Source organism: Coregonus lavaretus (assembly GCF_964263955.1).
Source record: "Coregonus lavaretus genome assembly, chromosome: 14".
Classification (NCBI taxonomy): Eukaryota; Metazoa; Chordata; class Actinopteri; order Salmoniformes; family Salmonidae; genus Coregonus; species Coregonus lavaretus.
In genome coordinates, this window is record NC_140001.1 from 3123441 (window position 1) to 3149626 (window position 26186).

Consider the following 26186-nt stretch of genomic DNA (forward strand, 5'->3'; position numbering starts at 1 on the left):
CAGATTCTCAAACCCTGAACAATATGACATTTAATCGATTTGCAAAATTACATGACCCTCCCCTGGACTAAAAAACTAATAAAATAAAATAAATCTGAAATTTAAAAAAGCATGACCCTCCCCCCAAATTTCCCTCTGGGTAAAAATCGTATAGATTTCAACCGCTACCTTAGGGAAAGATTTCCATTTTGTAGATATATTTAGGACTAGTCTATCACTAGCCACCCCATTCCAAAACGGACTGCAACTCTTTGTTTAGGGTTGCAGTGACATCACTAGCTGTGGTTGCCGACGTGTATAATGTTGCGTCATCTGCATCTACACGGACACGCAGGCATCACGGCTAGTGGTCGATCATTAGTCAAATAGAGGACAGTAAAGGAAAATAGGGAAGTGTTACCTTTTTTAGCAGCATCATTGGCTTAAATCAAATAAAAAGACAACAACAACAACAAAAACTGAAATAAACGTGTTTAGATCAGATTACACCAGTACGTCATCGCCACAAACATCAGATGGGTAACGTCAAGATGTGACAACAGAAATAGCCTTTCATTAGCTATGTCACTGGGCTGTTCCTCTTTCAAGCATGACAATGCTTGGCTAAAGCACATAGCCTGACAACTCTAATTGATTTTTTATTTATTTATCTGTTATTTAATTAGAGAAGTCATATTGAGATTGACATCTCTTTCTCATGTGAGCTGTGAGCCCTAATGCCTAATATGCTGTGGATGGTCAGTGGACCAATTCAATTTCCTGTGCTGCATGTCAAGTTAACGCCACAGAAGTGTGGCTAGTTAGATATAATTAGTCTCTCTGTGTGTGTGTAGCTTACACTTCCTGCCTGGCAACACTGTAAGCATATTTACTCATTATTTTTAATGAGCAGGAATTAAGCCTATTGCTTAACATTCTGTAACTGAGGCTCACGCACAGTGCTGTGCTAAGGATTTCCACCTTCAACTTTGTTTAACCAAGGCGAAGACCAAAAGCCTCACCAAAGACACCGAACGGTCTTGTGGTTCTATCCTTAAGTTCATTTGGTTCAGTAACTTCATACTCAACAAGGTCCGACACTCTCACTTAGGTTTTGTGCATCTGGGCATTTAAAATGGATCTAACTGTGTGTGTCCTTACCATTACATTTGAGATTTTAGTCATTTAGCAGACGCTCTTATCCAGAGCGACTTACAGTTAGTGAATGCATACATGTTTTTTTTCATTCTGGCCCCACGTGGGAAACAAACCCACATCCCTGCCGGCCAAACCCTCCCCTACCTTGGACGACGCTGGACCAATTGTGCGCCGCCCATGGGTCTCCCGGTCGCGGCCGGCTGCGACAGAGCCTGGACTCGAACCAGGATCTCTAGTGGCACAGCTACCACTGCGATGCAGTGCCTTAGACCACTGCACCACTGGGGAGTCAGATATATGCTGTCCATTCCACTCACTACCATGACATGCTATATGGGTTATCCACATACTGGACCGTTCCAGCTGTTTTCCACATTGCAAAAAACAACATATATTTTCATACAATATCTAATGCAATAGTTGTTGTTTTTTACTAGATGTTTGTGTTTTACAACCCCAATATTAATCAGGTCCAACTGTAATATGTGTAATGTCTTGACTTGTGTTTTTAATACGTTTAATGTTTATATGTTTACATTTACATTTACGTCATTTAGCAGACGCTCTTATCCAGAGCCACTTACAAATTGGTGCATTCACCTTATGATACCCAGTGGGACAACCACTTTACAAGTTTTATTTTTTCTTTTTATATATATTTTTATCTTTTTTTCTTTTTGAGTATATTTTTAATTTTCATTTGTTTTTTTTATATATATATATATATTGTTTTCTTTAAAAATTATTATTTTTTATTTTTATTATTATATTTATTTTTATTTATTTATTATTATTATATATGTTCCCCGGGAAGCTCCTGGAAAATGATATTTCAGCTGGATCTGGTGCAACGCATCACTTCTGATTTCTGTTTTGTTCTACATTGTCCCTGTTTCACATAAACGTAATAAATCAATAAAATAATGACCCCACTTCCAAGTGGTCCTATAACTGTGTAATTGACATGGCTAGCACATTGACTACAGTATAGGTGCGTATTCTACTAGAAAACTATAAGAACCTATTGCCAACGAATAAATAATTTAGCACTGAAAAAACTTTTTTTTAAAAGCAGGTTTTCCTTACAATGTATTTTACACTTTTAATACTTTTATTGAATCAATACATAACTATTAACAGCGGGTATTCAAAACTGCTAAATACATTAACAGGGTTGGGGTCAATTCCATTCAGTCAATTCAGGAAGTACACCGACATTTCAATTATCTTCAATGCTTTTCAATGGTTTACTTTCTGAATTGACTGGAATTGTAATGGAATTGACCCCAACCCTGTAGAGTAATTTACTGAATGCATTTCATCAGATGTACTCTGTAGTTGATGTCCTAACATTTAGTAAAACAGAGAATGTAATGTGCCCTCGGTTGACCATCAAAGGAGATCATGTAATGTGCCTTGGGTTGACCATCAAAGGAGATCATGTAATGTGCCTTGGGTTGACCATAAAGGAGATCATGTAATGTGCCCTTGGTTGACCATAAAAGAGATCATGTAATGTGCCTTGGGTTGACCATAAAGGAGATCATGTAATGTGCCTTGGGTTGACCATAAAAGAGATCATGTAATGTGCCTTGGGTTGACCATAAAGGAGATCATGTAATGTGCCTTGGGTTGACCATATTAATGCAACTGATTATCAGTAGAAAATATACAATAGATCTGCTACCAGTGCTCGGTTGTGTCCCAAATGGCACCCTATTCCCTATATAGTGCACTGCCCATAGGGCTCTGGTCTAAAGTAGTGCACTATATAGGGAATAGGGTGCCATTCTCTGGTCTAAAGTAGTGCACTATATAGGGAATAGGGTGCCATTCTCTGGTCTAAAGTAGTGCACTATATAGGGAATAGGGTGCCATTCTCTGGTCTAAAGTAGTGCACTATATAGGGAATAGGGTGCCATTCTCTGGTCAAAAGTAGTGCACTATATAGGGAATAGGGTGCCATTCTCTGGTCTAAAGTAGTGCACTATATAGGGAATAGGGTGCCATTCTCTGGTCTAAAGTAGTGCACTATATAGGGAATAGGGTGCCATTCTCTGGTCTAAAGTAGTGCACTATATAGGGAATAGGGTGCCATTCTCTGGTCTAAAGTAGTGCACTATATAGGAAATAGGGTGCCATTCTCTGGTCTAAAGTAGTGCACTATATAGGGAATAGGGTGCCATTCTCTGGTCAAAAGTAGTGCACTATATAGGGAATAGGGTGCCATTCTCTGGTCTAAAGTAGTGCACTATATAGGGAATAGGGTGCCATTCTCTGGTCAAAAGTAGTGCACTATGTAGGGAATAGGGTGCCATTCTCTGGTCTAAAGTAGTGCACTATATAGGGAATAGGGTGCCATTCTCTGGTCTAAAGTAGTGCACTATATAGGGAATAGGGTGCCATTCTCTGGTCTAAAGTAGTGCACTATATAGGGAATAGGGTGCCATTTGGGACAACACTGGCCATATAAGGGACGCGGCCAAACTGATCCGTGGAGAACACAAACCAAATTAGAACTGATAAATTTTTGGTCCGTGCGGAGCGTGTCTAATCGGCTAACGTATCCATCGGCCCGTCCAAAGCTCAACTCATCTGAACTTTGTCCATGAAAATGGATGGGATGTTAATGGTTGACGTTAACTGTCAACGTACGACTCCCATCGAGAAAGCATTGGAAATCATGGATACGTAATATAACAATATTTCTATAAAGGCTGTTGCTGGATAACACTGTTTACTGGGCACTCCAGGATAGCCCACAGGCATTCTAGTTAAACCAATATTCTCATACAGTTGTCTACATACACCAGACTTACTGTAGGTCAAATAGGTCAAATGCATGTTTAGTTTGCCTGGTATCTCTCGTTCATCAGATCCAGCAGCTATTATATTAAAATATCATTCAGTCTGTTTACGATCATGGAACTATCATAAATATCATTCAGTCTGTTTACGATCATGGAACTATCATAAATATCACTCTGTTTACGATCATGGAACTATCATAAATATCATTCAGTCTGTTTACGATCATGGAACTATCATAAATATCACTCTGTTTACGATCATGGAACTACCATAAATATCATTCAGTCTGTTTACGATCATGGAACTATCATAAATATCATTCAGTCTGTTTACGATCATGGAACTATCATAAATATCACTCTGTTTACGATCATGGAACTATCATAAATATCATTCAGTCTGTTTACGATCATGGAACTATCATAAATATCATTCAGTCTGTTTACGATCATGGAACTATCATAAATATCATTCAGTCTGTTTACGATCATGGGACTATCATAAATATCATTCAGTCTGTTTACGATCATGGGACTATCATAAATATCATTCAGTCTGTTTACGATCATGGAACTATCATAAATATCATTCAGTCTGTTTACGATCATGGGACTATCATAAATATCATTCAGTCTGTTTACGATCATGGAACTATCATAAATATCATTCAGTCTGTTTACGATCATGGAACTATCATAAATATCATTCAGTCTGTTTACAATCACAGAACTGTCATAAATCACACAGTACAACACCAGAGGAAGAAGAGGAATCATTATTGAAATTAAAACTGAGAGCTAAAACAATGTTTTTAAGTCGAAAAGCCTAAATCCTGTAAGTTTGCGGTATCATACTAATAATGCACTGAGAAATATGTAAACAAGAAGAATTGCGGCACATCATGAATGAATGAATGAATTAAAGAATGAATGAATGAATGAATGAATGAATGAATGAATGAATGAATGAATAAATAATGTATTGTGTTAGTTAGTTTCCTCGTTGTGTAGAAATCTAGAAGACCTTCAGCAGTCACAGAACTGGCCTATGAACTTGCTGTACTCCTGTTTGATGCAGCTGTACACTGTGTTGTAGAAGTGCCTGTCTGCCGCCATGAGATCGGTGACTATCTCTGTGTGGTCCATTTTAGGCATGAGGTACAGGGACACCTTGATTGACAGGGAGGTGAGCAGCTCAGAGAACCTCTGGGAAGATGCCACCGGAACTATGATGTCGTTGGTTCCGTGCAGCAAGCAGAAAGGCGGCACTCTGTAGAATGGAAAGAAATAAAGAAAGTTGCGATGGACACTGAGTGTACAAAACATTAGTAACTGCTCTTTCCATGACATAGACTGACCAGGTGAATCCAAGTGAAAGCTATGATCCCTTATTGATGTCACTTGTTAAATTCACTTCAAATCAGTGTAGATGAAGGGGAGGAGACAGGTCAGAGAAGGATTTTTAAGCCTCGAGACAATTGAGACATGGACTGTGTACGTGTGCCATTCAGAGGGTGAATGGGCAAAGGTATGGTAGGTGCCAGGTGCACCGGTTTGTGTCAACAACTGCAACGCTGCTGGGTTTTTCACGCTCAACATTTTCCCGTGTGTATCAAGAACGGTCCACCACCCAAAGGACATCCAGCCAACTTGACACAACTGTGGGAAGCATTGGAGTCAACATGGGCCAGCGTCACTGTGGAACGCTTTCGACAGGCAATTCAGTATTAGGAAGGTGTTCTTAATGTTATGTACACTCAGCGTATACTCCCAATGATGTAATGGGTATATAAGGCCACTCTGCAGAATGGAGCACACAGGGGGAAGAACTAAAATAATTTCAAAAAAAATGAATAAATGTAGCCTAAATGCTAGAAAATATGTAATAAGTCATATTTCCTCTTGCCGTTCCCCTATTTGTTCTTCCCCCCGTGTATTTAAACACATCAAAGTCCCATCAGAACCCAGACGAGATCGTGTCAACTTTACCAGCAATTTCAGTATTAGCGCTGCAGCACTGGTGTACCTTTTGAGTTGTTCCTCGCTGAATGTCTTCAGTAGGTGTGTGGGCGAATAGTAAGGGAAGCTGTCCACTCCGTTCATGGCTTTGTGCATCGTAGAAACGTACTCCACACCTCTCATCTGTTCGTGCTCGTAGTGGTCCATTACGTTGTACACTCCACTCAGACCTGTACAAAACACCATGGAACTTTCATTTGTCTTCATTTATATCCAATATATATATATATATATATATATATATATATATATATATATATATATATATACAGTACCAGTCAAAAGTTTGGACACACCTACTCATTCAAGAGTTTTTCTTTATTTTTACTATTTTCTACATTGTAGCTCAGTTGGTAGAGCATGGCGCTTGCAACGCCAGGGTTGTGGGTTCGTTTCCCACGGTGGGCCAGTATGAAAAAATATATATATGTATGCACTCACTTAACTGTAAGTTGCTCTGGATAAGAGCGTCTGCTAAAATGACTAAAATGTAAAATGCAAAATGTAAAACTATGAAATAACACATATGGAATCATGTATGCTGCATGATTCCATAGGTGTTATTTCATAGTTTTGATGTCTTCACTATTATTCTACAATGTATAAAATAGTAAAAATAAAGAAAAACCCTTGAATGAGTAGGCGTGTCCAAACTTTTGACTGGTACTGTATATATATATATATATATATATATATATATATATATATATAAAATACAACAAACTTTATACATCCCCTAAAAGTCAGTTGAGTGATTCTATTGTATGTTTATAAATATCTATAAACATGTTATAGACATATTTCATGTTATAAACATCTAAGATATGTTATAAAAATCTATAAGCCATGCATTGACCTGTCACTCCTCTGATCGCCATGGTGATCTCTGCCTGCTTGTTGGCTTCTATAAAGAGCTCGTGTCGTCCCTCGACCATGAACAGTACGGTTAAAGCAGCTAGGTGAGCGCCGGCAGAGTGGCCGATCAACACAATGTTATCCTGCGCAGACAGACACAGTGAAGTGAATATCAACCAATGTGTTTATAACTGCTTAGTACACCTTCAAAAACGATATATGAACTTACAGTTGAGTGTTTATGACCTCTAAACCGCTTATAAAAGGGGTATTTTAACACTATATTGTCCTCTGAAAAGACAACAGGCATTTATAATATAAACATTGCATTTATGAACATGAACAATCTTCAGTAAGGGGCTAATAACAACGTAATATCCCATTGACATCAATGCATATATTAGTGAAAATGTTGAGTCAAGAAGTTAGAATTGGCCTCTATGATATCAGACAGTGTTTATACTGTAACTGTAAAACTTGAATGCATCACTTACTTTGTCAAAGTTGAACTTGTGGCTGTTCTCCCTCGCCCAAACGAGACAGTCGGCGATATCTTGAACCATACACAAAACATTACCCTGGAAAGAAGACAGAAGGCAACAATTTAAAGTCAAATTCAACGTGTACGCTAGCTCACTGAACACGACAGTGACTGTGTCCTTTTGGAATTTTTGTTTGAGCTTTATTTTTTATGGTAGCGGAGGAGTCTTACCTTTGGATAGGTGCAATAATCGGGGCAGATCACGGTTGCGCTGAGCTCCTTGGCCGTCTGCATGGCCAACAGGCAGTACATGGCTCTCTCCCCTGACCCCCAGGCCCCGCCGTATATAAACACCACCACAGGTACCCGCCCGCTGCCTGGCTGGCCCACCGTGGGAGAATAGTACAAGTCCAGCTGGTTGCTACGACGACCAAACGTGATGCCCTTTAGAAAAGACGAGAGGAGGAGGAGGGAGAAGAAGAAAATAAGCAGTGAGCTTTAACACTGAGTTATGGTACATAATGGTTTCAGTTATGATGAGGTACATAATGGTTTCAGTTATGATGAGGTACATCGTGCTTTCAGTTATGATGAGGTACATCGTGCTTTCAGTTATGATGAGGTACATCGCGCTTTCAGTTATGATGAGGTACATCGTGCTTTCAGTTATGATGAGGTACATCGTGCTTTCAGTTATGATGAGGTACATCGTGCTTTCAGTTATGATGAGGTACATCGTGCTTTCAGTTATGATGAGGTACATCGTGCTTTCAGTTATGATGAGGTACATCGTGCTTTCAGTTATGATGAGGTACATCACGCTTTCAGATATGATGAGGTACATCACGCTTTCAGTTATGATGAGGTACATCACGCTTTCAGTTATGATGAGGTACATCACGCTTTCAGTTATGATGAGGTACATCACGCTTTCAGTTATGATGAGGTACATCACGCTTTCAGTTATGATGAGGTACATCACGCTTTCAGAAAATATTCCAAACAATAATCACCACAGTCAGCTCTTATTATCACCACAGTCAGCTCTTATTATCACCACAGTCATCTCTTATTATCACCACAGTCAGCTCTTATTATCACCACAGTCATCTCTTATTATCACCACAGTCAGCTCTTATTATCACCACAGTCATCTCTTAGTGTCACCACAGTCATCTCTTATTATCACCACAGTCAGCTCTTAGTGTCACCACAGTCAGCTATGCTAAATCTGCATAATCTGAAAAGAAATGACTATAATCATTCTCTACCACTATTCCTAGAGAAAATATTTTTGGAAAACCTCAGAACAAAGATGTATATAATACCAGTGACTAAAACATTAGTCGACAAACTTACCTGATTTTCTACGTTACCTTTTCATAATGCTGGTGGTTTTCTACATTACCTTTTCATAATGCTGGTGGTTTTCTACGTTACGTTTTCATAATGCTGGTGGTTTTCTACGTTACCTTTTCATAATGCTGGTGGTTTTTTACATTACCTTTTCATAATGCTTGTGGTGTTCTACATTACCTTTTCATAATGCTTGTGGTTTTCTACGTTACCTTTTCATAATGCTTGTTGTTTCTACGTTACCTTTTCATAATGCTTGTGGTTTTCTACGTTACCTTTTCATAATGCTGGTAGTTTTCTACGTTACCTTTTCATAATGCTGGTGGTTTTCTACGTTACCTTTTCATAATACTTGTGGTTTTCTACGTTACCTTTTCAAAATGCTGGTGGTTTTCTACGTTACCTTTTCATAATGCTGGTGGTTTTCTACATTACCTTTTCATAATGCTTGTGGTTTTCTACGTTACCTTTTCATAATGCTGGTGGTTTTCTACATTACCTTTTCATAATGCTGGTGGTTTTCTACGTTACGTTTTCATAATGCTGGTGGTTTTCTACGTTACCTTTTCATAATGCTGGTGGTTTTCTACATTACCTTTTCATAATGCTGGTGGTTTTCTACGTTACGTTTTCATAATGCTGGTGGTTTTCTACGTTACCTTTTCATAATGCTGGTGGTTTTCTACATTACCTTTTCATAATGCTTGTGGTGTTCTACATTACCTTTTCATAATGCTTGTGGTTTTCTACGTTACCTTTTCATAATGCTTGTGGTTTCTACGTTACCTTTTCATAATGCTTGTGGTTTTCTACGTTACCTTTTCATAATGCTGGTAGTTTTCTACGTTACCTTTTCATAATGCTGGTGGTTTTCTACGTTACCTTTTCATAATACTTGTGGTTTTCTACGTTACCTTTTCAAAATGCTGGTGGTTTTCTACGTTACCTTTTCATAATGCTGGTGGTTTTCTACATTACCTTTTCATAATGCTTGTGGTTTTCTACGTTACCTTTTCATAATGCTGGTGGTTTTCTACATTACCTTTTCATAATGCTGGTGGTTTTCTACGTTACGTTTTCATAATGCTGGTGGTTTTCTACATTACCTTTTCATAATGCTTGTGGTGTTCTACATTACCTTTTCATAATGCTTGTGGTTTTCTACGTTACCTTTTCATAATGCTTGTGGTTTCTACGTTACCTTTTCATAATGCTTGTGGTTTTCTACGTTACCTTTTCATAATGCTGGTGGTTTTCTACATTACCTTTTCATAATGCTTGTGGTTTTCTACGTTACCTTTTCATAATCCTTGTGGTTTTCTACGTTACCTTTTCATAATGCTGGTGGTTTTCTACATTACCTTTTCATAATGCTGGTGGTTTTCTACGTTACCTTTTCATAATGCTGGTGGTTTTCTACATTACCTTTTCATAATGCTGGTGGTTTTCTACTTTACCTTTTCATAATGCTGGTGGTTTTCTACGTTACCTTTTCATAATGCTTGTGGTTTTCTACGTTACCTTTTCATAATGCTTGTGGTTTTCTACATTCTTGTACCAGGACTTCCACTGGAAGTAGAGTTTGCCGTACTGGAAGTACTTCAGCATCTCCAGCACAGCTCTAGTCAGACAGTATATCCGCCTGGGGAGAGGACACCCACACACACACACACACACACACACACCCAAACATACACCCACACACACACACACACACACACACACACACACACACACACACACACACACACACACACACACACACACACACACACACACACACACACCCAAACACACACACACACACACACACACACACACACACACACACACACATACACATACACACACACACACACACACACACACACACACAATGTTTTGTGAGAAGAGTACATCTCAGAACCTTGAAATAAATATTAGTCCCGCTTCCCAGACTCATGGCTTGGGAGACTATACATATCAGAACCTCATAACAATGGCTGCATCTCAAATGGCCCCCTATTCCCTATATAGTGCACTACTTTAGACCAGAGAATGGCACCCTATTCCCTATATAGTGCACTACTTTAGACCAGAGAATGGCACCCTATTCCCTATATAGTGCACTACTTTAGACCAGAGAATGGCACCCTATTCCCTATATAGTGCACTACTTTAGACCAGAGAATGGCACCCTATTCCCTATATAGTGCACTACTTTAGACCAGAGAATGGCACCCTATTCCCTATATAGTGCACTACTTTAGACCAGAGAATGGCACCCTATTCCCTATATAGTGCACTACTTTAGACCAGAGAATGGCACCCTATTCCCTATATAGTGCACTACTTTAGACCAGAGAATGGCACCCTATTCCCTATATAGTGCACTACTTTAGACCAGAGAATGGCACCCTATTCCCTATATAGTGCACTACTTTAGACCAGAGAATGGCACCCTATTCCCTATATAGTGTACTACTTTAGACCAGAGAATGGCACCCTATTCCCTATATAGTAAACTACTTTAGACCAGAGAATGGCACCCTATTCCCTATGTAGTGCACTACTTTAGACCAGAGAATGGCACCCTATTCCCTATATAGTGCACTACTTTAGACCAGAGAATGGCACCCTATTCCCTATATAGTGCACTACTTTAGACCAGAGAATGGCACCCTATTTCCTATATAGTGCACTACTTTAGACCAGAGAATGGCACCCTATTCCCTATATAGTGCACTACTTTAGACCAGAGAATGGCACCCTATTCCCTATATAGTGCACTACTTTAGACCAGAGAATGGCACCCTATTCCCTATATAGTGCACTACTTTAGACCAGAGAATGGCACCCTATTCCCTATATAGTGCACTACTTTAGACCAGAGAATGGCACCCTATTCCCTATATAGTGCACTACTTTAGACCAGAGAATGGCACCCTATTCCCTATATAGTGCACTACTTTAGACCAGAGAATGGCACCCTATTCCCTATATAGTGCACTACTTTAGACCAGAGAATGGCACCCTATTCCCTATATAGTGCACTACTTTAGACCAGAGAATGGCACCCTATTCCCTATGTAGTGCACTACTTTAGACCAGAGAATGGCACCCTATTCCCTATATAGTGTACTACTTTAGACCAGAGAATGGCACCCTATTCCCTATATAGTGCACTACTTTAGACCAGAGAATGGCACCCTATTCCCTATGTAGTGCACTACTTTAGACCAGAGAATGGCACCCTATTCCCTATATAGTGCACTACTTTAGACCAGAGAATGGCACCCTATTCCCTATATAGTGCACTACTTTAGACCAGAGAATGGCACCCTATTTCCTATATAGTGCACTACTTTAGACCAGAGAATGGCACCCTATTCCCTATATAGTGCACTACTTTAGACCAGAGAATGGCACCCTATTCCCTATATAGTGCACTACTTTAGACCAGAGAATGGCACCCTATTCCCTATATAGTGCACTACTTTAGACCAGAGAATGGCACCCTATTCCCTATATAGTGCACTACTTTAGACCAGAGAATGGCACCCTATTCCCTATATAGTGCACTACTTTAGACCAGAGAATGGCACCCTATTCCCTATATAGTGCACTACTTTAGACCAGAGAATGGCACCCTATTCCCTATATAGTGCACTACTTTAGACCAGAGAATGGCACCCTATTCCCTTAATAGTGCACTACTTTAGACCAGAGAATGGCACCCTATTCCCTATATAGTGCACTACTTTAGACCAGAGAATGGCACCCTATTCCCTATATAGTGCACTACTTTAGACCAGAGAATGGCACCCTATTCCCTATATAGTGCACTACTTTAGACCAGAGAATGGCACCCTATTCCCTATATAGTGTACTACTTTAGACCAGAGAATGGCACCCTATTCCCTATATAGTGCACTACTTTAGACCAGAGAATGGCACCCTATTCCCTATATAGTGCACTACTTTAGACCAGAGAATGGCACCCTATTCCCTATATAGTGCACTACTTTAGACCAGAGAATGGCACCCTATTCCCTATATAGTGCACTACTTTAGACCAGAGAATGGCACCCTATTCCCTATATAGTGCACTACTTTAGACCAGAGAATGGCACCCTATTCCCTATATAGTGCACTACTTTAGACCAGAGAATGGCACCCTATTCCCTATATAGTGCACTACTTTAGACCAGAGAATGGCACCCTATTCCCTATGTAGTGCACTACTTTAGACCAGAGAATGGCACCCTATTCCCTATATAGTGTACTACTTTAGACCAGAGAATGGCACCCTATTCCCTATATAGTGCACTACTTTAGACCAGAGAATGGCACCCTATTCCCTATGTAGTGCACTACTTTAGACCAGAGAATGGCACCCTATTCCCTATATAGTGCACTACTTTAGACCAGAGAATGGCACCCTATTCCCTATATAGTGCACTACTTTAGACCAGAGAATGGCACCCTATTTCCTATATAGTGCACTACTTTAGACCAGAGAATGGCACCCTATTCCCTATATAGTGCACTACTTTAGACCAGAGAATGGCACCCTATTCCCTATATAGTGCACTACTTTAGACCAGAGAATGGCACCCTATTCCCTATATAGTGCACTACTTTAGACCAGAGAATGGCACCCTATTCCCTATATAGTGCACTACTTTAGACCAGAGAATGGCACCCTATTCCCTATATAGTGCACTACTTTAGACCAGAGAATGGCACCCTATTCCCTATATAGTGCACTACTTTAGACCAGAGAATGGCACCCTATTCCCTATATAGTGCACTACTTTAGACCAGAGAATGGCACCCTATTCCCTATATAGTGCACTACTTTAGACCAGAGAATGGCACCCTATTCCCTATATAGTGCACTACTTTAGACCAGAGAATGGCACCCTATTCCCTATATAGTGAACTACTTTAGACCAGAGAATGGCACCCTATTCCCTATATAGTGCACTACTTTAGACCAGAGAATGGCACCCTATTCCCTATATAGTGCACTACTTTAGACCAGAGAATGGCACCCTATTCCCTATATAGTGCACTACTTTAGACCAGAGAATGGCACCCTATTCCCTATATAGTGTACTACTTTAGACCAGAGAATGGCACCCTATTCCCTATATAGTGCACTACTTTAGACCAGAGAATGGCACCCTATTCCCTATATAGTGCACTACTTTAGACCAGAGAATGGCACCCTATTCCCTATATAGTGCACTACTTTAGACCAGAGAATGGCACCCTATTCCCTATATAGTGAACTACTTTAGACCAGAGAATGGCACCCTATTCCCTATATAGTGCACTACTTTAGACCAGAGAATGGCACCCTATTCCCTATATAGTGCACTACTTTAGACCAGAGAATGGCACCCTATTCCCTATATAGTGCACTACTTTAGACCAGAGAATGGCACCCTATTCCCTATATAGTGCACTACTTTAGACCAGAGAATGGCACCCTATTCCCTATATAGTGCACTACTTTAGACCAGAGAATGGCACCCTATTCCCTATATAGTGTACTACTTTAGACCAGAGAATGGCACCCTATTCCCTATATAGTGCACTACTTTAGACCAGAGAATGGTACCCTATTCCCTATGTAGTGCACTACTTTAGACCAGAGAATGGCACCCTATTCCCTATATAGTGCACTACTTTAGACCAGAGAATGGCACCCTATTCCCTATATAGTGCACTACTTTAGACCGAAGAATGGCACCCTATGCCCTATATACAGTGGGGGAAAAAAGTATTTAGTCAGCCACCAATTGTGCAAGTTCTCCCACTTAAAAAGATGAGAGAGGCCTGTAATTTTCATCATAGGTACACGTCAACTATGACAGACAAAATGAGAAAAAAAATTCCAGAAAATCACATTGTAGGATTTTTAATGAATTTATTTGCAAATTATGGTGGAAAATAACTATTTGGTCAACAACAAAAGTTTCTCAATACTTTGTTATACACACTTTGTTAGCAATGACACAGGTCAAATGTTTTCTGTAAGTCTTCACAAGGTTTTCACACACTGTTGCTGGTATTTTGGCCCATTCCTCCATGCAGATCTCCTCTAGAGCAGTGATGTTTTGGGGCTGTCGCTGGGCAACACAGACTTTCAACTCCCTCCAAAGATTTTCTATGGGGTTGAGATCTGGAGACTGGCTAGGCCACTCCAGGACCTTGAAATGCTTCTTACGAAGCCACTCCTTCGTTGCCCGGGCGGTGTGTTTGGGATCATTGTCATGCTGAAAGACCCAGCCACGTTTCATCTTCAATGCCCTTGCTGATGGAAGGAGGTTTTCACTCAAAATCTCACGATACATGGCCCCATTCATTCTTTCCTTTACACGGATCAGTCGTCCTGGTCCCTTTGCAGAAAAACAGCCCCAAAGCATGATGTTTCCACCCCCATGCTTCACAGTAGGTATGGTGTTCTTTGGATGCAACTCAGCATTCTTTGTCCTCCAAACACGACGAGTTGAGTTTTTACCAAAAAGTTATATTTTGGTTTCATCTGACCATATGACATTCTCCCAATCCTCTTCTGGATCATCCAAATGCACTCTAGCAAACTTCAGACGGGCCTGGACATGTACTGGCTTAAGCAGGGGGATACGTCTGGCACTGCAGGATTTGAGTCCCTGGCGGCGTAGTGTGTTACTGATGGTAGGCTTTGTTACTTTGGTCCCAGCTCTCTGCAGGTCATTCACTAGGTCCCCCCGTGTGGTTCTGGGATTTTTGCTCACCGTTCTTGTGATCATTTTGACCCCACGGGGTGAGATCTTGCGTGGAGCCCCAGATCGAGGGAGATTATCAGTGGTCTTGTATGTCTTCCATTTCCTAATAATTGCTCCCACAGTTGATTTCTTCAAACCAAGCTGCTTACCTATTGCAGATTCAGTCTTCCCAGCCTGGTGCAGGTCTACAATTTTGTTTCTGGTGTCCTTTGACAGCTCTTTGGTCTTGGCCATAGTGGAGTTTGGAGTGTGACTGTTTGAGGTTGTGGACAGGTGTCTTTTTTATACTGATAACAAGTTCAAACAGTTGCCATTAATACAGGTAACGAGTGGAGGACAGAGGAGCCTCTTAAAGAAGAAGTTACAGGTCTGTGAGAGCCAGAAATCTTGCTTGTTTGTAGGTGACCAAATACTTATTTTCCACCATAATTTGCAAATAAATTCATTAAAATCCTACAATGTGATTTTCTGGATTTTTTTTCCTCATTTTGTCTGTCATAGTTGATGTGTACCTATGATGAAAATTAAAGGCCTCTCTCATCTTTTTAAGTGGGAGAACTTGCACAGTTGGTGGCTGACTAAATACTTTTTTTCCCCACTGTAGTGCACTACTTTTGACACAGGGCCTGTAGGGTGTCATTTGGGAGAGTAGTGCACTACATAGAAAATTCTATGGCATTTGGAAACGCACACAATATATCAGCCTAGATAAGATTAGAGCTGGAAACGTTATGTTACCTCGGCTTCAGCGCCTCAATGTACTTTTTATAGCCAGGCTTGTTAGGCCAGCCGTACATCCACTGGGCTACGAGAGAGATGGAGTAGGGGATGCCAACTAACAACGCCCCTGCAGCCATGGGCAGAGACACGTTGTACTTCAGTCCAATCCTAGAGGAAAAACAGAGAGAGAGCAAGAGAGAGGGAGAAAGAGAGAGAGCAAGAGAGAGAGAGGAAGAGAGCAAGAGAGAGAGAGAGAGAGAGAGAGAGAGAGAGAGAGAGAGAGAGAGCAAGAGAGAGGGAGAGAGACACACATAGCAATCAGCAAATCACTTTCTTAATGGTATTAAATAGCACTGGTACTGTAGATTTGCAAATAAAATGCTCAGTATGCTTCTCATTTATTATGGAAGAATTTGCAATCTGCTGAAAATAGTCATGTACAGTATTTGGATAGCACACTGGTATTCAAGTATGCAAATGAAGAGTTTCTTTCCAAAACGCTATACATCTATTTTTTTTTTTGAAATGTTGGTAAATTAGCTTTTATTGTTTAAAGAACTTATGATTGGTGTGTTTTTTTCACTATCTAATCATGGCACGGGGTTGTTCAATGACAGACATGTATTTGTTTAGAATCTATCACTTGATGGTTTCATTTCAGAGAGACAAATAATCATGTTTTGCTGCTAAATGCTATATATCCTCCACATTCTCAGAGAAATAAGTAGTACTGCTAGGTTTAACACAGTCTAATGTAAGAAATAAATACATTTTCTATAAAGAACTGTAGAAATGATACAGAAATACAATACAGTAATATGAGATCTGTATGTAGAACATTTACATTTTAAAGAATAAATTATAATAATGCCATTTAGCAGACGCTTTTATCCAAAGCGACTTACAGTCATGTGTGCATACATTTTTACGTATTTTACATTTACATTTCAGTCATTTAGCAGACGCTCTTATCCAGAGCGAATTACAGTTAGTGCATTCATCTGAAGATAGCTAGGTGGGACAACCACATATCACAGTCAAATATAAAAGTATACACACATTTCATTCCAGCTAAACAATGGATATATAGCGTTTTGCATATAAAAAAAAAATAAAAAATTATACACAACTATAATCTATAAATTAAAAATCTGAGAACAGTTAAATTTTACACACACATGAATGTACCCATTAGCAATCTTTTCTGATGAAAAAACACAAATGTGAAAAATTGGTGGACATAGTGTTTTGGAAATAAACTCTTCAAATGTTCTTTTGAGTATGCTACTCACATGTTTACTGATCCAAATTGAAACGCTGTATCTCTAGAACTGGTTCCTAGATGAGAAAGGGAAAGAGATAGAAGATGTTATGTTAGTTACACCATTGGGACCAAATCATCCGTAGCTGATTCAAACAACAAAGGTTCAGATCTAGGACCGTAACTAGTTAATTATTTGAACCAGGTGTGTTTTTAGTGCTAGGGTGGAACAAAAAACATGCACCTCCAGCTCTCCAGGACTGAAGATGGAGACCCCTGGCTGCTCCAGGACTGAAGATGGAGACCCCTGGCTGCTCCAGGACTGAAGATGGAGACCCCTGGCTGCTCCAGTAAGCAGAGGCAGACTGGAAAAGACCCCTGGCTGCTCCAGTAAGCAGAGGCAGACTGGAAAAGACCCCTGGCTGCTCCAGTAAGCAGAGGCAGACTGGAAAAGACCCCTGGCTGCTCCAGTAAGCAGAGGCAGACTGGAAAAGACCCCTGGCTGCTCCAGTAAGCAGAGGCAGACTGGAAAAGACCCCTGGCTGCTCCAGTAAGCAGAGGCAGACTGGAAAAGACCCCTGGCTGCTCCAGTAAGCAGAGGCAGACTGGAAAAGACCCCTGGCTGCTCCAGTAAGCAGAGGCAGACTGGAAAATGTACTGTTCCAACATTCTACCATGCAATGAGTTCCGATGGCACAAAATTCCATATTCCATTCCACTATGATAGGTTATCCGTTATCTGTAGGCTCTCTCTGGGTCAAGGTGCCCTGGACCAGAGCTAGTCTATATTGTGATTGTCATAGCAGCTAAATACATAGTGCATTATAGTGCATTATAGTGCATAACATGGAAAGAGAAAGGCCACGCTGGGAGTTATTTTTTTTGTTGCATTGACAGTTGCTTGAACATATTGTTCATTTTTGTATTACTTCCTCTACACTGCTTTGGCAACAGTGGCAAACACCCATTCATGACAATAAAGTATTTATGCTAAATACGGTATTTTAATGCAACATAATACCATAGTGCTGACCATGTGCTGAGTACTGACGCTAGACCAGGCATTACCATGTGCTGAGTACTGACGCTAGACCAGGCATTACCAGGTGCTGAGTACTGACGCTAGACCAGGCATTACCAGGTGCTGAGTACTGACGCTAGACCAGGCATTACCAGGTGCTGAGTACTGACGCTAGACCAGGCATTACCAGGTGCTGAGTACTGACGCTAGACCAGGCATTACCAGGTGCTGAGTACTGACGCTAGACCAGGCATTACCAGGTGCTGAGTACTGACGCTAGACCAGGCATTACCAGGAGCTGAGTACTGACGCTAGACCAGGCATTACCAGGTGCTGAGTACTGACGCTAGACCAGGACGCTAGACCAGGCATTACCATGTGCTGAGTACTGACGCTAGACCAGGCATTACCAGGTGCTGAGTACTGACGCTAGACCAGGCATTACCAGGAGCTGAGTACTGACGCTAGACCAGGCATTACCAGGTGCTGAGTACTGACGCTAGACCAGGCATTACCATGTGCTGAGTACTGACGCTAGACCAGGCATTACCATGTGCTGAGTACTGACGCTAGACCAGGCATTACCATGTGCTGAGTACTGACGCTAGACCAGGCATTACCAGGTGCTGAGTACTGACGCTAGACCAGGCATTACCAGGTGCTGAGTACTGACGCTAGACCAGGCATTACCAGGTGCTGAGTACTGACGCTAGACCAGGCATACGGAAATTAGCTCCATTCTCAACTGCTATTGCTGCAACCTCTACTGGAAGGTAGACGTTAATTTCCCATAGCCTACTCATCCGCGATGGATACATAAACCACACAAAATACATCAGCAGCAATCAGCTCGTCTCTCTCTTGTTGCTACAAAACTAAGTGAACGAATAGGGTGACATATTGATTAATTTAATACAGTGGCACCTGTTATATCAGATATTTCTTTACATCTCTAGAAACGACTTACAGTTTAGACGGTGTAGGCTACAATGTTTCTTCGTTTTGTGTGTGTTTCCGGGGAAGGGGCTGTATCTGATCTCCGTCAGCTAGGGCTTGACATTGGTTAATAAAATCTCCCAATTTTAGCTCAATTTTTGCATTGCCTTCTCAAACAGCTACGACTGCATATGCATTCACACATCAAGTCCTTTTCTTGAGTTGAGCTCGGGGATGGAACAACTGTTTAACATCTGAGCTTGTGGTTGTTTGTGGGGGAAAGGGGTCAAGTGTGCATGAGTATATGTGTGTGTGTGTGTGTGTGTGTGTATGTGTGTGTGTGTGTGTGTGTGTGTGTGTGTGTGTGTGTGTGTGTATGTATCCCACATCTGTTGCTATGGGGTAATGATGTTAGGGACAATATAGGATGAATCACAATTGTTTACTAAAATAATAATTTTGTAATGTCAGTCCTGGTTATAGGTAACAATCGTTTGCATGAACTGCCTACGTTATTACACATATTATTTGTTAGTTGTGGAAATGAATATACGCAAGATTTTTATTTTATATACAGTACCGGTCAAAAGTTTGGACACACCTACTCATTCAAGGGTTTTTCTTTATTTTTACATTGTAGAATAATAGTGAAGACTTCAAAACTATGAAATAACACATGTAGAATCATGTAGTAACAAATCAAAATATATTTTATATTTGAGATTCTTCAAATAGCCACCCTTTGCCTTGATGACAGAATGCCAAGAGTGTGCAAAGCTGTCATCAAGAAAACGGGTGGCTATTTGAAGAATCTCAAATATAAAATATATTTTGATTTGTCTAACACTTTTTTTGGTTATTTCATAGTTTTGATGTCTTCACTATTATTCTACAATGTAGAAAATAGTACAAATAAAGAAAAACCCTGGAATGAGTAGGTGTGTCCAAACTTTTGACCGGTAGTGTACTCGGTAAACATATCCAGAAATAAATGAATTATCTCACTACAATACATTTGTAGAGAAAGTTAGCAAAATTAGATAAGATCTTGCTACCATGGAAAGGAAAATACAAGTTGACCTATTTGATTATGGTCTTGCCTACACCTAGCAACCTGTTTTTAAAATTATATGAGCAAAAAAATATTCAATTTTATTTGGAACGGCAAGCCAGACAAAATTAAACGGGCCGATTTATATAATGAATATGAATTCAGAGGGCAGAAATGATTAAATATTAAAGCATTAGACCTCTCACTAAACGGCGCTTGTAACGCCAAGGTAGTGGGTTCGATCCCCGGGACCACCCATACACAAAAATGTATGCACGCATGACTGTAAGTCGCTTTGGATAAAAGCGTCTGCTAAATGGCATATTATTATTATTATTATTACTAAAGGCTTCAGTCACACCATAGTTATACTTCAATCCGAACTGGTTCTCTAGCCGATTAGTAAGAATGTTCAAGAATGTTCAAGAATGGCCTTTTTCCCCTTTATTCAGATTACAACCTCGCACTTTCAATTATTTGAAAATGAAACACTACAGAGGATAGTGCGTACGGCCCAGTACATCACCGGGGCCAAGCTTCCTGCCATCCAGGACCTCTATACCAGGCGGTGTCAGAGGAAGGCCCTCAAAATTGTCAAAGACTCCAGCCACCCTAGTCATAGACTGTTCTCTCTGCTACCGCACGGCAAGCGGTACCGGAGCGCCAAGTCTAGGTCCAAAAGGCTCCTTAACAGCTTCTACCCCCAAGCCATAAGACTGCTGAACAATTAATCAAATGGCCACCCGGACTATTTGCTTTGATACTCCCCCCCCCGCACATTGACACTGCTGCTACTCGCTGTTAATTATCTATGCAAAGTCACTTCACCCCTACCTACGTGTACAAAATACCTCGACTAACCTGTGCTCCCGCACATTGACTTGGTACTAGTACCCCCTGTATATAGCCTCATTATTGTTACTTTATTGTGTTACTTTTTTATTTATTACTTTTTGTTATTTTTTATATATATTTTCTTAACTCTATTTTCTTAAAACTGCACTGTTGGGTGTGTAATGCCAAGAGTGTGCAAAGCTGTCATCAAGGCAAAGGGTGGCTACTTTGAAGAATCTAAAATATATTTTGATTTGTTTAACGCTTTTCTGGTTACTACATGATTCCATATGTGTTATTTCATAGTTTTGATGTCTTCACTATTATTCTACAATGTAGAAAATAGTAAAAATAAAGAAAAACCCTTGAATGAGTAGGTGTGTCCAAACTTTTGACTGGTACTGTGTATATATAAAAAATATGTATTATATATGTATGTGCATATGTGTGTGTGTGTGTGTGTGTGATATATATATATATATATATATATATATATATATATATATATATATATATCACACACAATGCCTTCGGAAAATATTCAGACCCCTTGACTTTTTCCATATTTTGTTACATTACAGCCTTATTTTAAAATGGATTAAATAAAATAAATTCCTCATCAATCTACAAACAATACCCCATAATGACAAAGTGAAACGTTTGTTAGAAATTGTTGGTAATTTATTCAAATTAAAAAACAGAAATACCTTATTTACATAAGTATTCAGACCATTTGCTATGTGACTCGAAATTGAGCTCAGGTTCATCCTGTTTCCATTGATCGTCCCTGAGATGTTTCTACAACTTGATTGGAGTCCACCTGTGGTAAATTCAATTGATTGGGCATGATTTGGAAAGGGACACACCTGTCTATATAAGGTCCCACAGTTGACAGTGTATGTCAGAGCAAAAACCAAGCCATGAGGTCGAAGGAATTGTCCGTAGAGCTCAGAGACAGGATTGTGTCGAGGCACAGATCTGGGGAAGGGTACCAAAACATTTCTGCAGCATTGAAGGTCCCCAAAAACACAGTGGCCTCCATCATTCTTAAATGAAAGAAGTTTGGAACCACTAAGACTCTTTCTAGAGCTGGCCGTCCGACCAAACTGAGCAAATGGGGGAGAAGGGCCTTGGTCAGGGAGGTGACCAAGAACCCGATGGTCACTCTGAGAGAGCTCCAGAGTTCCTCTGTGGAGATGGGAGAACCTTCCAGAAGGACAACCATCTCTGCAGCGCTCCACCAATCAGGCCTTTATGGTGGAGTGGCCAGACGGAAGCCACTTCTCAGTAAAAGGCACATGACAGCCCGCTTGGAATTGGCCAAAAGGTACCTAAAGACTCTCCGACCATGAGAAAAGAGATTCTCTGGTCTGATGAAACCAAGATTGAACTCTTTGGCCTGAATGCCAAGCGTCATGTGTAGAGGAAACCTGGCAATATCTCTATGGTGAAGCATGGTGGTGGTAGCATCATGCTGTGGGGATGTTTTTCAGCGGCAGGGACTGGGAGACTAGTCAGGATCGAGGCAAAGATGAACGGAGCAAAGTACAGAGATATCCTTGATGAAAGACTGGGGCAAAGGTTCACCTTCCAACAGGACAACGGCCCTAAGCACACAGCCAAGACAACGCAGAAGTGGCTTCGGGAAAAAGTCTCTGAATGTCCTTGAGTTAATAAATTAGCAAACATTTCTAAAAACCTGTGTTTGCTTTGTCATTATGGGGTATTGTGTGTAGATTGATGAGGGGGAAAGAACAATTTAATCCATTTTAGAATAAGGCTGTAATGTAACAAAATGTGGAAAAAGTAAAGGGGTCTGAATACTTTCCGAATGCACTGTACATACACACACACACACACACACACACACACACACACATATATATATATACACATACATACATACACACACATACATACATACATACATACATACATAGTGCCTTCGGAAAAAGGAAAGGGGTCTGAATACTTTCAGAATGCACTGCATGTGTATTTTTTGTGTATATATATATATATACAAAAAAAGATATGTGGTATTGGAAATGTTGCAGACAATTAACGTTACATTGATGGAAACTACAATTTATCTGCAATATTAAAGCTGATCTACCCCCTAACAAAATATATTAAGAAAATAGAGCAGCACCTGTTATATCACGGGTTATTTTTTTCTCTAGAAACGACTTACCGTTTAGACGGGGTATCCTACAATGTTTATTCGTAAGCCTATTCCTGCAGGAATTAAAGGTTTGGTGGTTGTAAAATGTTCAAAGATAAGAAAATATTTTCGCTCTGAATCCCGAATGACCGACTGATTGATCATATGTCAACTATGAAAGCATCCAGGCTCCGGGAAATGGTCTCAAATACTTCGCAATTAAAGTCGTATTCCTACTTGCTATTTCGTGATCTTAAGTATTATCTTGTCATTCCAGGTTTTGGAAAGGTACGTCTTGATCGAATATCATATTGCAGATTTTACAACAACAGGATGCCGGTGTTGAGATATCCGATGTTGCCCCAAAGTAGGAACATCGAACGGAGTCTACAGTACACCATATTCTTATTTTCCATTGGTTTATTTCGTAGAAGGCGGGACTATTGGTTAACGTACTTTGAGGTTTGATTGGCTATGTGAGTTGTCATTCTGCACACTGTGTTTTATTTCATAAAAAAATAGAATATTTATAGGTCAATATTCGCATCTACAATACATCATCGACGTATGAGTATTTGGATAGGTCTTGGAATAATTATATGAAGAATAAGGAATAAAATAGGTCAACAGAACAACTGATATTCTGCCAATGAAAACAGGCAGAATATGCGGTTTTTAGGATGGACATTGGGACTGGACGTTCAAGTTTTATTGTTATGTACACAAATACAGTGAAATGCCTTTTTTGCAAGCTCTTTCCCAACAATGCAGCAATCAATATCAGTAGTAGCTAGTATGAAAAAAAGTATAGTTGAACAAAAACACACGAGAAATAAGAAGAACACGAGACAGACATTCATCTGCATTATTGTGATCTTTTTGCCTGTGATGCCCCCAGGGGAGTCTCCCTGCAGCGCTATAGCAGACACTAACTCATAGGTCAGTGCGCTAACTCCGACGTGGTTCCTTGGACAAAGCCTATGGGAAAATGTTTGTAGGGTTTGGCGATAAATGCCGAAAACAAGGTCTGTGGTAAACACAGGTTTTGGATATCTTATACGTTTTGTTCTTTGGGATAATCTTCAGATAACTTCACTTTGTGAATTTTGAAGCATTTATTTTTTTAAACATTTATTTTTCATGTAATCAAAAAAAGCAACTGACCTAAATGATCTCATAAGAACAAAAAGTATAAGATCTCCGAAGCCTGTGTTAACCTCAAACCTTATTTTCGGCGTTTATCCCAAAACCCTATTATTTCCCCATTGATTTTCCCCATAGGGATGGCTGAACGAACCAGAGGTAACTCATTTCTGGGTTTTAGGACTGCAAGCCTGCGAGCTCTATAGATGCGGCGTTCAAGTGCAAGTCGGAACTAGGAAACTGGGCCATTTTCGACTTGGTAACTGGTTGTAGTTAATCACATGCCTCGTTCAACAAATTAACAAGTTGGACATTTCAGAGTTTCCTAGTTCTGACTAGTATGTGAACGCTGTAAGAGTCCCACAGTATGCCTCATAATACCCATAAAATCTAGCGGTCAAATACGGAAATTGTTCTAATAGTTTTTCTACCATTCATTTTTCCCATAGGGGATTTTAGAAACACTTCATAAAAGGGCTGTGTTTCGTGTAGGAATACCCTGGCGTGACGTTTTGTAAATGTATCTCGGACAAGGTGACTTTTATCAATATATTAGGATCTAGTTACGCTCAGATTCGAAAATGCTAATTAGCATCAAAGTAGGCCATCCAAGACTACAAATCCCTGCAAGCTCCTGCATGTCATCTCTAGCTGCCACCTTTGCTAAACAGGTATTGTGTCAATTTAAAACTTGCACAAGACCGTTCACAGAATTGTCCAGAAATGTTGCCAATTTATTCATTACTACATTTAGCTAACATTAGATAGTTAATCCAGCGCACAGGCGGCTGGTGGCACCTTAATTGGTGAGGAGGATGGGCTCATAGTAATGGTTGGAAGGAATACATGGAATGGGTTTGATGCCATTCCATTCACTCCAATCCAGCCATTATTATGAGCCGTCCTCCACTCAGCAGCTTCCTGTGATCCAGAGATTTTTTTAAACCTTTGCCTCGATTCGGCAGTCTCGTCCAGATCATCATGGCATTTGTAGTTCTTTATGATAGCCACATTAGCAGCTAATTAGCGTTTCATTTTGGGGGGGGGGGGGTAAATACAGGCAAATATATTGATAAAGTCACCGTGTCCTAGAGAGATTTACACGGTTATCAAAACATCACGCCAGGGTAAGCCCACATGAAACACAGACCTTATTGTATGTGTTCTTAAAATCCCCCTATGTGAAAAAAAGAATGGTGGAAAAATGATTGGAACCATTTCCCTGTTTGACCGCTAGGTTATAGCAAGGACATTTACTTCCGCGTGGAGAAAGTTTGCGTTCTATGCCTGGTTCTCTCTATGGTTGTGCTCTGCATTTACAAATCAGTAATCATAAAATGTGGGTTGAAAGTACCGCAAGGAGCCGGCAAAACCGACTTTCTAGCTAACATGAATCATTGTCACAGCGCTATTTCATGTTATTATCTCGAAATGATCCAGCAGGTGGCGATACCATTTACCTTTTTGAGTTTTTAGTGAGCCACGTCCAAAACTGTTAGCTGGTTCGCAATAAATAACGAGCAATGAATGATATGAAAGCCTGTGCCTGTTGTTCACTCATTCATACACTGTACAAAAAATATAAACGCAACATGTAAAGTGTTGGTCCCATGTTTCATGAGCTGAAATAAAAGATCCCAGAA

The 26186-nt window shown here is 40.2% G+C and overlaps 1 protein-coding gene across 1 annotated transcript; it reads right to left on the minus strand.

The window, feature by feature from the left end:
* Positions 1-3198: 3198 nt before the first annotated feature.
* On the minus strand, positions 3199-23736 carry LOC311141480 (uncharacterized protein). Its single transcript, XM_084176824.1, has 9 exons — positions 23431-23736; positions 17429-17474; positions 16155-16304; positions 10180-10300; positions 7534-7746; positions 7316-7399; positions 6823-6964; positions 5974-6136; positions 3199-5217 (listed from the first exon to the last, which is right to left on the minus strand). Coding segments are annotated over exons 2-9 (1119 nt in total). The 5' UTR covers positions 17431-17474; positions 23431-23736; the 3' UTR covers positions 3199-4973.
* Positions 23737-26186: the final 2450 nt, after the last annotated feature.